This window comes from Amphiura filiformis, chromosome 12 (genome assembly GCF_039555335.1).
Source record: "Amphiura filiformis chromosome 12, Afil_fr2py, whole genome shotgun sequence".
Taxonomy (NCBI): domain Eukaryota; kingdom Metazoa; phylum Echinodermata; class Ophiuroidea; order Amphilepidida; family Amphiuridae; genus Amphiura; species Amphiura filiformis.
The window spans coordinates 42,371,260-42,387,582 of record NC_092639.1 but is presented as its reverse complement, the minus strand read 5'-3'; the positions used below and the strand labels follow the sequence as shown (position 1 = coordinate 42,387,582).

The 16,323-nt window shown below is 35.9% G+C and overlaps 1 protein-coding gene across 1 annotated transcript; it reads left to right on the top strand.

Annotated features, from left to right (window-relative positions):
• Positions 1–553: 553 nt before the first annotated feature.
• Positions 554–9,604, top strand: LOC140166235 (oxidoreductase HTATIP2-like). Its single transcript, XM_072189636.1, has 6 exons — positions 554–878; positions 3,448–3,643; positions 4,183–4,290; positions 4,808–4,945; positions 7,053–7,114; positions 8,851–9,604. The coding sequence occupies exons 1-6, from the start codon at positions 721–723 to the stop codon at positions 9,065–9,067; spliced, it is 879 nt and encodes a 292-aa protein (XP_072045737.1). The 5' UTR covers positions 554–720; the 3' UTR covers positions 9,068–9,604.
• The last annotated feature ends 6,719 nt before the right edge of the window (positions 9,605–16,323 follow it).

The window sequence follows — 16,323 nt, the reverse complement described above, 5'->3', positions numbered from 1 at the left end:
TACATGTACAATGTGATTCTCTCATTTATAATTAGGATTACGTCATTGCCAGAGCTTTGTTTTGTGAGCGGTACAAAGCGTATAAGTCCGCCCACCGCTGTCAATCATTCTAATGAACGAATCAACAAGCTCTGGCAATGACGTAATCCTAATTATAAATGAGAGAATCACATTGTACATGTACTGTCTGCTGTACTTCATGTCTTCCAACAAGTGCCGGAGTGTCGCGGCCCTGCCACAGTTCGATGACCTTTCGCGCGGTTTTCAAGATTCGTGTTAAGGAATGTCAGCCTCGAATATATTTACATTTTAATTGGGTTTTAAACTTAATTTTATCTGGTTAAAACATTACTCATGATCATAATAAAATCGGTCATTCAGAGCAAAACTTACAATTATTCGGTGACTAAAAAATATTGTATGATTACAATCTGTTTAATTTTTTATAAACTTGGCTTATATTTCAAATAGTTGTTATGTAAACCAACTCTTCATTAAATGAATAAAAGAAAGCTGTGAAAAATTACTCATATAATTTTTATGTCAGCCTTGAACTGTGCCATATTGGATGTAGAAAAGGACACACACCTCCTGCAAAAGGACTTTGGCACACACAATATAAATAAGAAATTAATCCATGAAAGAATTTCCTTGACCCATTTCTACGCATGTGCCTTAGAAGAGCTAGACTTGAGGTTGTTTCAGTGATGAATTGAGCTGATGACAGTGCAGTTTTTCATGTTTGAAAATTTAAGCTTACTCTTTTCTATGTGCAATTCTTGGTGCTTGTTCACTGTTTTACCATCTGTGGTAGTAACACTTATTGCTGTGATAGTTGCCTACTATATCAGCATGTCAGTGCCTGAAGCTGTGCAAAGGTAAGCAAATTGTCTACTAAATTAATACGACCATGACGGCCCACGCGTGCACTACTTTCTGCGTCGACGGCATGCATGACGCATCTGACCATGACGACAGTCGGCTAGTGCCATGCGTAGGCGTAGCTTCAAGATACTGAAATACAGGTTTACATTGTATTTTACTGTCTCTCAATCAGCTAAAGCACCATGTGACTTGTGAAAGTCATGGGGCAAAACAGAACAAAATCTTGACAGTTCTTATTCGCAATTACAACTACCGTATGCATGTGCATAAACGAAGTCGCCAAATAAAATTAGAGATAAATACGACGAGGCTGTGCATTTTCAATGGGGCGAACTATGATTTTTCCATAAAAACGTTTTGTACTGGAATTTCCCTGACAGTTTTGTCTTCACAGGAAATTTGTATTGTATTTCACAGGAAATATTTTAATATGTTAAAACATGTACATGTAGGTATGCTAGGCAAACTAGACTGCGGAACTCAGTCTTCAATGATAGTCAGTAATTTATCTTTTGGTCGTTACATGACTATCATTTGAAGACTGAGTTCTTATGATACATCTTCCGAGGAGCAGTTTCAGACAATAGCTCAGGATTATTGGGGCAGAGGTTATCTTTTGAATTCTTTCATGACCACTGAAGCATAGTCACGCCTGTCAAGGACACTCTGCGTGAATTGAAAGACCATGTCACTCGCCACAAAAGAATGTCAAAGGTCATACAACAACAATTTGGTGTCTTTCCGCGCCTCGAAATATGATGCTTAAGGTCTATGACTGAGGCAAACCTTAATTAACACATTTGCTAGTCAGCCAAATGCGCCTAGAACACAATACCGGTACATATATTTACTGGTCGGTCAAGGAAACCTACATATGTTGTCTATACTTCACTTAACCCAAATATATGATTTTTTATGGTGATATAAAGTCACTCGCACATGGAATTTTGATATTTTTTGAGGGATTTTGATAGGAGTTCCATTAAAAAGGCTGCTTTTTAGTGCTATCAACATGAGACTAAGATCTAGAAACACCACCGAAATGCTTTTTGGGGGAATTTTGCTAGCTGAATCTTTTGATGAAAGTCAATCTTTGACAAGATGTAACTTTGCTACGGAAAGTGCTATGAAAAAAAGGTTTTCAGTTTTGGCTTTCTTTACTCAAGGGCTTTAATTTGATAAAATGATGCAGTTTGATGGCAAATTTGAATTCACCTGGCATACCTACAATGTATAAGGCGCGTGAAAGTTGATTCCGAGTTTATCGTCCCCCGCCCGCGCCACTTTTTGGAAACCAAAAACACCCGCGTCAAATTTTCAAAAATGCCAAAATAATTCATTATTTTCAAGGTATCAGTGTTTTCACCAGTTTTAGCAATTGGAAACATATATTTTTGTTTTTAAAACATATAAATTCATAACTTGGAAGCAAAAACAGGTTCTTTTCTAACTTTTCTAGTCCCTACCCATATATAAAAACATGTTTATAAATAACATGTATGAGCGTGGCTTTAAATCAACACGCATTTTTTAGGTCAATAATGAAATCTGATGAAATAATGAAAAATGAAAAGTCACCTCACCAACCTGGGAAAAAAAAGGGACGATAAACTTGGAATTGACTTTCATGGGCCTAACATGTAGGCCTACATGTAGGAATGAATAAAAAATGTAAACAAAAATATGTTTTTGAATGAAGTGCAAAGTTCGCCGCCATTACAAATGCACTGCAGCCTCCTCGTGTTTATTTCCACAAAAAAATCGGCAAATATTACCCTTAATGCATCGTGATTCTGGAATTACAAACTGGCTTATTGTGTACCGGTACTCTGATAACTTTGTCACTTACCATCCGACCTTGATGTCCAACATTTCTATTCATCAGCATCATTTTCAATGGAGAATTGAATGTCGCGTGTACGTCACAACAGAAATTATCACATTAGAAATTAGACTCTCATGAATGCGCAAGGGATGCATTGCAAATTGTACGAGAGCAGGGAGCACCGCTCCTATGAAATGAGAGTCAAAATAATGCCATGGGAAGAAAAAAGAAAGAGAGGAAAAAGGAGGGAGAAAGAAAAGAAACAGGGAGAGAAAAGGGGGAAAGAAAAAGAAGAGCGGAGTGAGGTACAAGATAATAGGGGAGGGCTGTGAGGCAGTGAAGCTACTGAATGGAAGAGATGAAATCTTTAATTGGTTGTGCGAAATTTGGAGGATTTCACATTATTGTTCAAGAAATACATTTGTAAGAAAAAAAAAAAGAGGAAGGTGTTGATGTATGGAAATGGGATATGAGGAAATTTACAATAATCACCATAGGAGGTATTCAATGTAATTTAACATGTTGGCCAAAAATGCAGTTAAATAAATCCTGCATATTGCGTAAAGTAGCATCCTGTCATTTGCTACAAATGTAGTAAAAACATTGCAATAAAGATACCGGTATATCTGTATATCAAGAATTTACCAAGACAATTTATATCTTTTTGTTATTTTAATATTTGCTTGATTTTCAGTTCATATATTATTATTTGTTAATTCTTTGTTTCCTTTTAACAGTATGGGAGATAATGCAGCTGAAAATATGGAAAAATTAAGATCATTGAGCAAAACAGCATTTGTTGTGGGTTACACTGGTGAAACAGGGAAAGCACTTGTGAAAACATTAGCCAACACTAAAGTATTTAGCAAAGTCACATTGATAGGGAGGAGACAGGTGGAGTATGAAGAAGATATGCTCAAAGACTTTAATGTTGTAAGTATAGATGAGTTGACTTAGAACTGGCGTCAGTGCCTGGCAGTATCTCGCACTAGGGTGGGCCAAAAACACTTTTTTTTCTCGGATCAACTTGGAACTCTCGGAGAATTTTACTGGGGTACATACTAGTATTGTGCTAAAATATCAGTAATATCGGAGCATGTTTCGCCCAGGCAGTAGATTTTCACAAAATCCCTACTTTTTTGCTATTTCTTACTGCATAACTCTATATAGAGAAATCAGTAGAAACAATCTGGGAAAAGTAGGCATTCAGATGCCATCCTAACCAATATTAAACACTTTGGGTAGTTTGTTTGGACCCTCTAGAACATCACCAAATAGCAAGCCGTCTCCAATTGGTTACCAATCATACTATCCACAAGTATGAGATTTTTAATGACTGAGCAAGACTAGGTAGTTAATAATTCATGCAATCAAAATATTAGTTACAAACTTAGAATATATATTCAGCGTTTAATTGTCTAGATGCAGTTCATTCTACGTGTATTCACCATTTCATCCTCTTTATAACACAGGAACAGAAAGTGGTTGATTTTGACAAGTTGGATGAGTCCGCGGATGTTTTTCAAGGTCATGATGTTGGCTTCTGTTGTATGGGGACAACTAGAGGCAAAGCTGGTGTGGTAAGGAAGTCTCCCCATTCCAGAAAAAACATCTAGAACAAATTTTTTGGGATTAAAAAAATATTAATACTGTTTTGCCAAATGAAGCATAGCCCACCTTTTTTTATATATAATACAAATTTTATGGCAAATTATTGCAAATTGACATTAAACAGTCCTTTAAGTAAACTGTATATCTAACATGTACTTTAAGTGTATGTATCTGGGAGGAAAAGCCGACTATCAAGTGAACATTTTGACCTTTATATTGAAGATACATGCTTTTTTTAATCCAAAAAAATTGTTTTGTATTTTTCTGGAATGTGGAGTAGTCATCAGAGTTTATTAAAAAGGGAAACATGTCGATACTTTGATAACGTTATTTTTAAATAAGCGAGTTATCAAAAAATAAAGTATCAATTATTTTCAATTTATCAAAATATTGCTCTACCTATTGCATGTATACAAGGGTGTACAACAAAAATACTCGAAGCAGCATTTGCTTTGGAACTCATTGTGTGTTTATTGGTTTTTGCAGGAGGGATTCAAGAAAGTCGACAGAGACTATGTTTTGAAGACAGCAGAGTTGGCTAAAAGTGGTGGAACGACTCACTTTCATCTTGTCTCCTCACAAGGTGCTGATGCCAATAGCAGTCTCCTCTATCCACAAGTAAAGGTAAGTTCAGTGAGGGCACCAGAATTTTTGTTGTATTCCCCTGGAGTATGATACTATTAAGGTTTTACTTTTGAAATCAATAGAGTGAAATTTCAAATGGTGAAGACACAAAATAGCAGAAATCGATTAACATCAACGTTTGGGAGAAAGTGGATTTTACCAAATTAAAGAGTCTAAATTCTCATCACAACTTGCACTGTATAAATGGATTAGGGCAGAGGTCCGCAAATAGCGGCACGCGCGCCACATGTGGCGCACCGTGGCTTCCCGAGTGGCGCGTGGCGCCTTTTAGATTAAAAAAAAAAAAAAAATTATTAAAATTGCTGGAATATCTCCAATATTCTATATTTCAATTAGTGGGTTTTTAGCGGGTTCGCCGTTGGACAAGTTTAGAACTGTCAAGCTTTCGTCAGGAGTAGCTCTGACTTCTTCAGGACAAAGTACCTAAGAATGAGACATGTAGACCGCCCCTTGTCTACTGATGACTCTGAAAAGAGTTTTTGGTGGCTCTGAAAAGAGCCGTTCACTGAAGACTGCCCCTTGTCTACAGAGAACTAGCAGATCTCGCCTATCTGCTAATATAAAGGTTTTGGTGGCTCTGAAAAGAGCCGTTTGCTGAAGACTGCCCCTTGTCTACAGAAACAAGCAGATCTCGCCTAAGGCTGCTGATTTTTGTAAGTTTTGGTGGCTCTGAAAAGAGCCGTTTGCTGAAGACTGCCCCTTGTCTACAGAAACAAGCAGATCTCTGTTGACAAGGGGCAGTCTTCAGTGAACGACTCTTTTCAGAGTCATCAGTAGACAAGGGGCGGTCTACATGTCTCATTTCTTAGGTACTTTGTCCTGAAGAAGTCAGAGCTACTCCTGACGAAAGCTTGACAGTTCTAAACTTGTCCGACGGCGAACCCGCTAAAAACCCACTAATTGTTATGAATTCCCATTGTAAAAGCCTATCCCACAATTCTATATTTCAACATTAAACAATGCGATTCCCATGTTATCCTTGTAAAGACAGGCTAAAATAGTACAAAATGTTGCAGCAAATGGCGTCATTTGCACCTCAAATTTCAAAAAATCGATAGCTTCAAAGGGGGACACCCCCCTCTGACTACCCCTTCCCCCGCGACTTCGCAGCCATTGAGTGGCGCTTTGCAGTTTTCTTTTATTTCATGTGGCGCTTTGCAGTTTTCTTTTATTTCATGTGGCGCTTCAACAAATCTATTTGAGGAAGCCTGGATTAGGGGATTGGCTTCACTGATTATGTGACAATTCCGGTGTTAGGGGTGGATACTGGGCAATACATTTTAAACTGGTACCAGTCAGAGCAAAATAGGAAGAGAAATATATGATATCACACGTATGAATAAAGGTGTGAGTGATGTCAGCATAATTTGAAATATCTATAGAATTACAAATCCAGGTCTTTATGCCTATTCTTTGATAATCAATGGTGCGATGCAGAGTTAAGCTGAATTTATACTCGATCGCTTTTGCAGAAAAGCGATTCTCACGCATGCTCATTGTTTACTTACGTTTCCAGAGCGTCAAGCCGATCAATCGATTCAAATCGCGGAAGGCAAAAGCGACATCGCTTTTGCAAGTTGAAGAAATCTGAACTTCCCAGCGATATTGCTTGACACATGAATGCGTCAACCAATCGTATACAACCATCTGGATCTATTATTTTGCTAATTAATTTACCTTTCTCGATTAATAACTTTTGGTGATGAATTAATTCAAAGCAATAATTATTGACAGCAACTGATGTTTTAAAAATGTATTTTGTGGCATTTAGAACATTTTAATTGTCGTCTGCAATCGCTTTCGCCGTGTAAAGTATAAATGCAAAAGCGACGAGTGATGCATCGTCTCGGCGATTGTCCATCGCTATTCAAAAGCGTTTAATCGCAATCGCTCGGCGATCGAGTATAAATTCAGCTTTACAGCATACAATACATTCAAAAATTGTTTTCACTTATTCCTCTGGTAATAAATCCTGTTACATCATTACTTCTATGGCAAATACAGGGGTAAAAATATATTAATTGTTTTGCAGTCTGTACCAGATTGTTGCTGGTTTGCTGATTATATTGCTTTTCTGAATTTACAGGGTCAAGTAGAAGACACTGTGAAGGAAATGGGTTTTGAAAAACTCTCCATATACCGTCCTGGGTAAGTCTGAGATGAAAAATAGGTGTCAAATTCTCATAACAATATGGGCTGTATCACCACCCCTGTACTGTGCACTGTGCAGCTACTTTGCCATAACTTAAACCATAAGGCTATCACTACAATCTCCGGAATAAAATAAAACACATATCATGGAGATAGCAAATAGTATCTTCAGCAGACTATGGTGGTTTCTTGTCCACAATCAGGGTCCTGTAAAAGCGGTAATTATATTTGCAACTTTCACAGAAATCCTTTCTCATGATGACTTTGTACGAGTTGAAGAACACCCCAAAGATTGATGACATCCTAAAAACCAAACTCAAGTCTTGACTTTTCAAAAGTGAAATGATGTGAATTAGATTTTCAATATTCTTCATTAACATTTTGCTCAGTGTTTGAAATAAGCCCTTTCTCAGTGCAATTTGCACCCCAAAATTTGTCTGTTGCATTACAACATTGTGCGATACCACATTTAACTGATCGACTTTAAATGTGTTGGACAGATACATCAACTGGTGCCTAGCCCAGTTATCTTTGGTATTTTTACATGAACTGATGAATGCGACTTTCGGACTTTTCATGGCCAATTGTCACTTTTCATTATTGTATAAGGTTTTGTGTACCGTAACAAGTCTGGCAGAAGATTTGGGGTGGAGGGCTCACAGGAACATATTTTTCGTTTGTTTCTGTATGCGTTGTGGCATAGACTGTAAAAAGAAATCTTTTTACAGTCTATGGTTGTGGCCAGTAATAATCCATAAGGTGCCCTATGTATGTCCAATATGTATTCGTTCAACATCCGGCAAATGTTCCAATGTTCACCAGTAAAGCATCCATCACACAGCACCAGCGAACCCTCCCGAAGACCTGCAGCATATAAGCAAAAGAATAACGAACAAACTCATAAAATATACAGGACAATATGAACACACATCGGACAACTACCAAACATGTGTATTTGTCATACTCTGTTTCAAGTTATGTGCATGCACAAAACCTACCAACAGCATTTGGGCGAATGATAAAAGGACATTAATAAAAGAACATAAAACGAACATTGACGAACAAGAACAAATTTACTAAGATTTCATTTGTTATACGTAGGGCCGATCTGGTGATGTGTGACAGGGGCATAAGTAATAGAATCCGAATTTTGATCAATTGTTTTGGTACAGAAAATCACTGATGCCGCTGTATAAAAGGAATTCAGTATTGTAGAATCATATATTAGGGGTTCATTCATATATACATTTTCATGACTAAATGGCTGTTTATGCCCTCAGGCCGCCTGACCCCGTTCATACATACCACAACATTTTGTGATTCCTATTTCATCAAAATAATAACAAAAAATTACAAGAAACATTGTTAAAATACATGATTTCCCTTCATATTCCCTACCCGACGATCTCACATCCGGGACACCGGGCATAAACAATGTTGGAATTAAGCATTTTTTTATGCGTGGCAAAATCTTCTTTCATTACTTTCTCTTGGTACATTCACATACTTCAGTGAGTAAGTCTATGGCATAAAAATGCTACTCAACTCCAAAATTGTGTAGCAAATTAATAAAATTGTGTAGCATTTCACTACGCGATACCAGCTACATGTATTTCCAACGCTGGGCATAAACACTGTTTATGCCTGGCTCTCGACTAATCACGCATGCTGTTACATAGTGTGTATGTATGAACCTCTGCTCATAACTTACCTTTGTCTTTCTTTCAATACAGATTGCTTATGTGTGACAGAAAAGAAAGTAGAGCTGGCGAGTGGGTGCTGCGTAAGATGCTTGCTCCCGTTGAATATGCAGCCCCAGGACTGGCTACCACTCCTACATCTACCCTGGCTAAAGCCATGATACATGCGACTGCTGCACCACAGCCTGAACCATTCCTTCTGTATAATGGGAAAGCCATACATAGGGCTTCAGTTTCAAAGAAGAAGTAGTGGGTATTGATTACAAAACATTTTATCTTAGATGAGCTATTGATGGTTAGATTATATAGAAGTATGAGGCCTGAGCGCTGTACAAGGTGCTTGTAACCTTCACTAACAAATGAGGTCATTTACAAAATATTTTGTGATTTCTGTCAAGAGATATTTTAGGTTTTGTAATTATTTATTATCACTTAGACCATTCTTGCATTTGTCTTACACTTTATCAATAGATATACAATTACTGTAAGCATTCAGATCATGACTGGATGTCTATTATATCATAAAGTGGTAAGAATTGTACACTGTGATGATCATAGGTTACAAGTGTAGATGGTATTGTGTTTTTTCTTCTGTGTCATGAAGTAGGATCTGGCACAGGTGTGACTAGTGGCTTAGCCAGCTTTCTTGGGGGGGGGGCAAAATGAAAATTTCAGCGGAAAACATAAAAGGCAAATTGCAATTTCAAAATATACAGAAATAAAATTGGGAAATGATTTTTATGAACATTTTTGTAACCCAACATTCTATAAATATATAAATTTGTAATTATTGCAAAATAAAATATTTTATTTCAACTACATGAGAGATCAAATGCAATATTCATGTGTTCTATGCACCTACACTGTACAGGTGTAGAAGTGTTATATTTTTAGGCAATTTGAGCTGAGGAATGTGACACAAGTCACCTGATAATAAAGGCTTATTTTGAGATGTGGCCAAAAGAGGTGCCTCAATTTATATATGTATTCTTTAAAGTTTGTAGCAACATATGAATAATCTTGTAAACAAAATACCTTATTGTGAAATCATAGAAAGTAATATAGTGTATGTTTCTAATATTTGCAAGACCGAGACTAGATCTGTGATTAAGAACAAGAAGTCAGTTGACTTAGTCTTTTTTCCTATGCAGCTTGACAACAGTGGCATAGCCAGGTTTTTGGAACAAGGGGCACAAACTTGCAATTGTACATGTAGACACACAAAAATTTGAATAATTTAGGACTGAAACAGGCAAAAGGGACGAAGAACATGGCAGATTGTGGCCAATTTTGGTAATATGTGACATGATCAAGGGGAATGAGTCGCATGTCGAACCTGGTCAAAAATGAGTTTTACTTATGTTTCTAAAGAGGACATTTAGAGCTTTCTGAAACTGAAAACCCCATGTTGATACAACTTTTCTTTTCAAAGTTAGGTCAATTTATCAAATGCAAAAATTTGAACACTTTTTTGCCAATATCTCAAAATCAATATTAGCGACATCCGACTCATTTCCTTTGATCGTGTCACATTTGAACTGAGAAATGTGACACAAGTCACTTGTTAATAAAGGCTTATGAGATGTGGCCAAAAGAGGTGCCTCAGATCAATTTCTTATGTATTCTTAAAAGTTTGTAGCAACATATAAATAATCTTGTAAACAAAATACCTTATTTTGAAATCGTAGAAAGTAATATGTTTATAATATTTGCAAGACCGAGACTAGATCTGTGATTAAGAACAAGAAGTCAGTTAACTTAGTCTTTTTTCCTATGCAGCTTGACAACAGTGGCATAGCCAGGTTTTCAGAACAGGGGGTGCAAACTTGTGAATGTAGACAACAAAAAAATGGGTTAATTTTGGACTGAAACAGGCAAAAGAGACAAAACACATTGAAGATTGTTTTACCCAATGCAGCTGAGAGTAATTTCAGGCCCCTGACAGTAAATTTCGCTGATCCCCATATTCTTTTCCATCCCAGCTCGATCTAATCAGCGATTCCGGCTGTTGTTCTGGTTCCACACCAGCACCCCGGTACACGCATGGAGGCCGCCATCTTGGAAAAAGGGGGTGCTGGCGACCGTCGACGGTCGCCAGCACCGCCGAACGCGCCCAGCACCATGACTACGCGTAACAGTACGCGTTCGATCTTGACAACGATATCTGAATAGACTATTGGCAAGTCTTACGTGTAGGCGCGAAATTAAGGTATTTTTCTTGTATAAATATTGGCCTGGGTAGCGGGATTGTTGGTCGATTTGATGTATTGAATAAATTAAGTTCATGGATGCGATAAAAATATTATTAAAAGTATTAAAAACAGCTGTTCAACATTTGATAAAAAATAAACTGTAGCAGGCTTGGAAAAGTCTAACCCTGGATGCAGCAAGCCGCGATTTTTAGGGGGAAATTTATTACTTGAACGCGGAGCAGAGGCGCAATGCAGCCGGTAGAAGTGGCGGTAGTGTTCCAGGCCTACGCGATGGCAGGGCAATGGCGGCTTCCATAGTTTTATTACTTTTATCATAGAGTGTCACTTCCCAATCTGTAGTGTTCTTCCCTGGTAATTTGACCAAAAAATGTAATGAGTACTAAGGGCCCATACCTAATTACCAGTGTATAGCCTTCCCCAGCCAAGCTGCAGCTTTCGGTAGCCACAATGCTTAAGCTCTCACTGAATGAGGGATTCACCAGCCAATATGGGGCCAGCTGTGCACTAGTCTTTAGGGGAAAATTCACTGCTATGTGATTATTTTTATTTGAGAAAATCCTTTTTTTGTGTTTTGATTATTATTTTTTTACAACCAAGAAATGTATTGAAAATCCATCTACAGCTAAATAGGGTGGCATTTGAAGCATATTTTAACTGTTCAGTACCAGAAGTGGGTAAGTGCAATAGCTGCCCTGTGAGCATTTGGCAATTTACACACGGTATATTTTACTCATCTTCACATGGCAGCTATTGCACTTACCACTTCTGGCACACTGAGCAGTTGATTTTAGATGAAAATAAAATGGTATCTAATTCCTTGACATGAAACAAGCTTTTTTTAAAATTAAGGTGGTACGAAAGGCAAAATCAAGTTGCTCTGATTGAGATTAAAATAGACTTGTTGCAGAGAGATATGCAAAATAATCTTAATTCTAAAATTTGAGCCAAATCGGACAAACGGTTTTGAGATATTGCTGTTGAAAGATTCTTTGTATTCTATTGTTTTTTTTTTTTTTTTTAATGAAGAAAATTGGCAAAATGTGCTTATTAATATTAATTTTTGCCAATATTTTCCCAATATTTTATGAATAAACCTTCATACTACTTTTACCTTTAAATTTTGACCTGAAACTTTGCCAATGTGTCTCTATGACCTAAACCTTTAACATGTGATTTTCCCGCATATCTAATTTGCATATTTGCATAATTAATTAGCCTTAAGTATAATGCTAATTAATTATGCAAATATGCAAATTAGATGGGCGGGAAAATCACATGGTAATGTTTTAGGTCATAGAAACACATTGGCAAAGTTTCATGTCAAAATCATTTAAAATAAAAGTAGTATGAAGGTTTATTCATAAGATATTGGTATAATATTGGCAAACATGAATATTCATGAGCACATTTTGCCAATTTTCCTCATTAACTTCATCAATATAATAGCAAAAAACAATAGAATACAAAGAAACTAAAAACATGCATATCTTGACAACCGTATGTCCGATTTCCTTCAAACAAAAACTATTTTGCTCAGTGTATTTATTCAATCTATTCAAATGGTTCTAAATTCAGTTTCTGTTTTCCAGAAACATCGTTTCGAACCCCCTTAAGCTTTGTTTGATCTCATTTATTGTTTTTATATACAGTATATGTTTTTAAAATGACAATCACATTTAAAGGGCCATTCAGAGATCTAGCTGTTAATCCCAAACTACATTGTGTGGTATTTTTATGCAGTATTTTTAACTACAGTATTTTTAACTACAGTATTTTTAACTAACTTGGCACCCTACAATGACTCGACCGTCTCTTTAATAACTTATTGTACCATTGTACTATATAAGTGAATTATAGAACTATTATTATATACTAAGTAATGGAAACTGTAAATGTATACATTTCTTAGTAAATGTAGAAACTAATAATTGTTTAATACAAACATGGTGCAATATAGTACCTATGCCTGCTGTCTTTTATATTGATGTGGTTTTGATCCCGGGTTTTGATGTAGTACTTGGAATCCATTGTACACTACAAGGTGGTCCAAAAAGAACTTTACCTAATTTGAAAGCTTAATTTCTTGGAGTTTAGAGCAGCGGCCATTTCCAATATAAACATATATATCGTTCTAAGAATATGTGTGAAAAAAAACAAGAGAAAAATAAGCTAAATTAACAAAATGGCAGTAGTTTTACTTCACAAGGTCGAAAATCACTTTGTCCACACGTAATTCAATGGGATGTATCCGATTATCATCATTATTATGTTTTGATGGATCCAAGTTGTGATAATATTGGATCCAACACTATCTCGCTATGAGTTTTAAAATATTGGACTTGACTACGTCTCGTCCAATATTTTAAACTCATAGCTCGACCAATAAATATGGGCTCAATCGATCCAATTTCATATCAGCATTGCGTTAGGCATACATATAATTGGTAAACACCCTCAGCTTTTCATTAAAAAGTGATAAATGTTTAATATGCATGAATGAATTACAATCCAAGATTTAATAATAATAATAATAATAATAATAATATTTATTTGAATTACTTGCAAAATACAAAGTAACAAAATAACAGTACATTTATACACACTTTACATTTCTTACACATGACTAAAGCAAGTAATTCAGGATGAGTGAATGGGCTAAAAGCCCAAACACAGAAGTGCCCACTCATCCTGCACATGAATAAAAAGATTAAACTTGAAAGTACAAAAAAAAATATATATATATATATATATAAGCCAATACATAAAATAAAGGCATTTGAAAATACATAAGCCAAAACATTAAATACCACAAGATCATTTAAGCATATTCAAGTAAAAAGATTTACATTCAGACTTAAATACAACAAGATTGTTAACATGATGCAATTCAGAGGGAATTCCATTCCAAAGACGTGGGAGGGAAACAAACATAGAATTAAAGAAAGATGAAGATTTGGCAGATTGGTGCAATAGCCTAGAATTATCTAAAATACTTCTTTGAACCAGTGAACTAAACGAAGGAGGCCCAATCTCATTGATTATTTTAAATCCCAAGACTAATCTTTGACACTTGTAAACATCCTCAAGCTTAATCAATTCAAGATCTACAAGCCTCTTAGAATATGACGGACGATCATCAAAATCAACTTCAGGAAAATCTTTGTAGAACAAAGTACGAGTGATTTTCCTCTGGATTTTTCCAACCTATCAATATGATTCCTTTGAAATGGAGACCAGACACAAACACAATAAACAATATGTGGCAAAATGAGAGATTTGTAAAGATTAAGTAAAGCATCAGAAGTCATATTTCTAGTACATCTAACTATAAAACCGGAGAGCTTAGAAATTTTATTAGCCACAATACCAATATGAGAGTCAAAAGAAAGGTCCTTATACTGAAAGTAACTCCAAGCAGCTTGAATTCATCAACTTCTTTAAGCTCATCACTGCCCATAATATAAGAACTACAGAATTTAGGAGACTTAGATCTAGTCATGTGCATGGTGGAACACTTTGAAAGGTTCAAAGGAAGTTTGTTACAAACTGACCATTGAAAAATATTTTCAATGTCCTGCTGAAGAATCTTATGGTCTAAATCACCATAGATAGGACGGACAATTGAATTATCATCAGCGAATTGGAAAAGAGAAGAAGAAACCACATCATTTAAGTCATTAACAAACAGCAGAAACAAAATTGGACCAAGCACAGAGCCTTGAGGAACACCAGAAGTTACATTACACCACTCAGAAACTACACCTTTGAAAATAATCCTTTGCCTACGCATGTACAAAAAGTTTTGAATCCACCTAAGAAGTTGACCTCTAATTCCCATAGAATGAAGTTTACCAAGCAAAAGATTGTGGTCTACTTTATCAAATGCAGAACTAAAATCCAAGAAAATACCATCAACAAGCCAACATTTACGATCATCCAATGATTTACTAAGCAAATGGAAAAATTTTGACAACATTTGCTCACAATTTCTGCCACTCACGAAAACCAAATTGATTATCAGACAGAATACGATTTTCATTGACATAATTCATTATACGAGAAGAAACTAATTTTTCCATAACCTTACCCACGATACTTGTCAAAGAAACTGGGCGGTAACTACTAACATCATCCTTGGGCTTTCCAGAACCCTTATAGATAGGGACAACATTGGCCTCTTTCCAAGCACCAGGGACTTGACCATGTTGTAGAAAAACATTAAACAGACCACATAATACTGGGGCTAATTCATTACAACAAACCTTCAAAAAGACAGGAAGTATGCCATCAGGACCAGGAGATTTGGACGAATCAAGATTCTTAAGAACATCAGCCACTTCACTTACTGTAATAGGCTCACAAGAAAAAGGGGCTGCCCCATGTGAAGGAATGGAATCAGGCAAAGAGTCAAGATCAATAGGTTCATACATATCAACAAACTTGCTTGAAAAATGAGTATTGAATACATTAGCAATATCATCTGGATCCGTAATTACATCATTATCAACAGTAAAACAAGTATTTTCAGAACACTTTTTGGAAGAAGAAACATAAGACCAAAATTTCTTAGGATTTCTCTTAACATTTTTTGAAATTTCATATGTATAATTTCTATGACTATTTCTAATTGCAGCTTTCAATTTATTACTACAGTCCTTAAATTGCTGCAATGCTACAGGAGACTTACTTACTTTAGATCTTTTATATAACATCTTTTTCTTTGTACATAATTTTCTAATATCCTTATTTATCCAAGGTAATGAATTATTTCTTTTAACCACTTTCTTGGGTACCGAGTTATCTATACAAGACATAATAATGGTTTCGGCCTTATTCCACATAACATTAACATTATCATCAAAACATGAATACCATGGACTATTTACAAGCAAATACTTCATTTGATCAAAATCAGCCTTATTTAGACAGTAAACAGCCTTGTTAATTTGCTTAGTCTTAAGAGGAAACATATTCAACATACATTTAACTGCTGAGTGGTCACAACCATGCAAATTATAAGTGGAATTACAAGATAATACAAATGATGGATCAGAAACAAAAACCAAATCAAGAAAGTGATCAATACCATTAAGAGTCTTATAAGTAGGCTCTTTAAGAACTTGTGTAAAACCACTTGAGTGCATCACATCAAGAAGACTATTTGGCAGAGAGCCCTTTGTTGCATGCTCATTAATCCAGTCAATATGAATGTTAAAATCACCAACAAGAGAACACAATTTATAGGATCTGTTTGAAGCTTGAATTTTACTAAGGTTATCATCCAAAATCTCCA

Excerpts from the sequence above, each read along its gene's own strand:
- LOC140166235 (XM_072189636.1), top strand. The coding sequence starts at position 721 with ATGACAGTGCAGTTTTTCATGTTTGAAAATTTAAGCTTACTCTTTTCT. Across the intron at positions 3,644-4,182 it reads TGCTCAAAGACTTTAATGTT|GAACAGAAAGTGGTTGATTT; the intron begins GTAAGTATAGAT and ends TTTATAACACAG. Across the intron at positions 7,115-8,850 it reads CTCTCCATATACCGTCCTGG|ATTGCTTATGTGTGACAGAA; the intron begins GTAAGTCTGAGA and ends CTTTCAATACAG.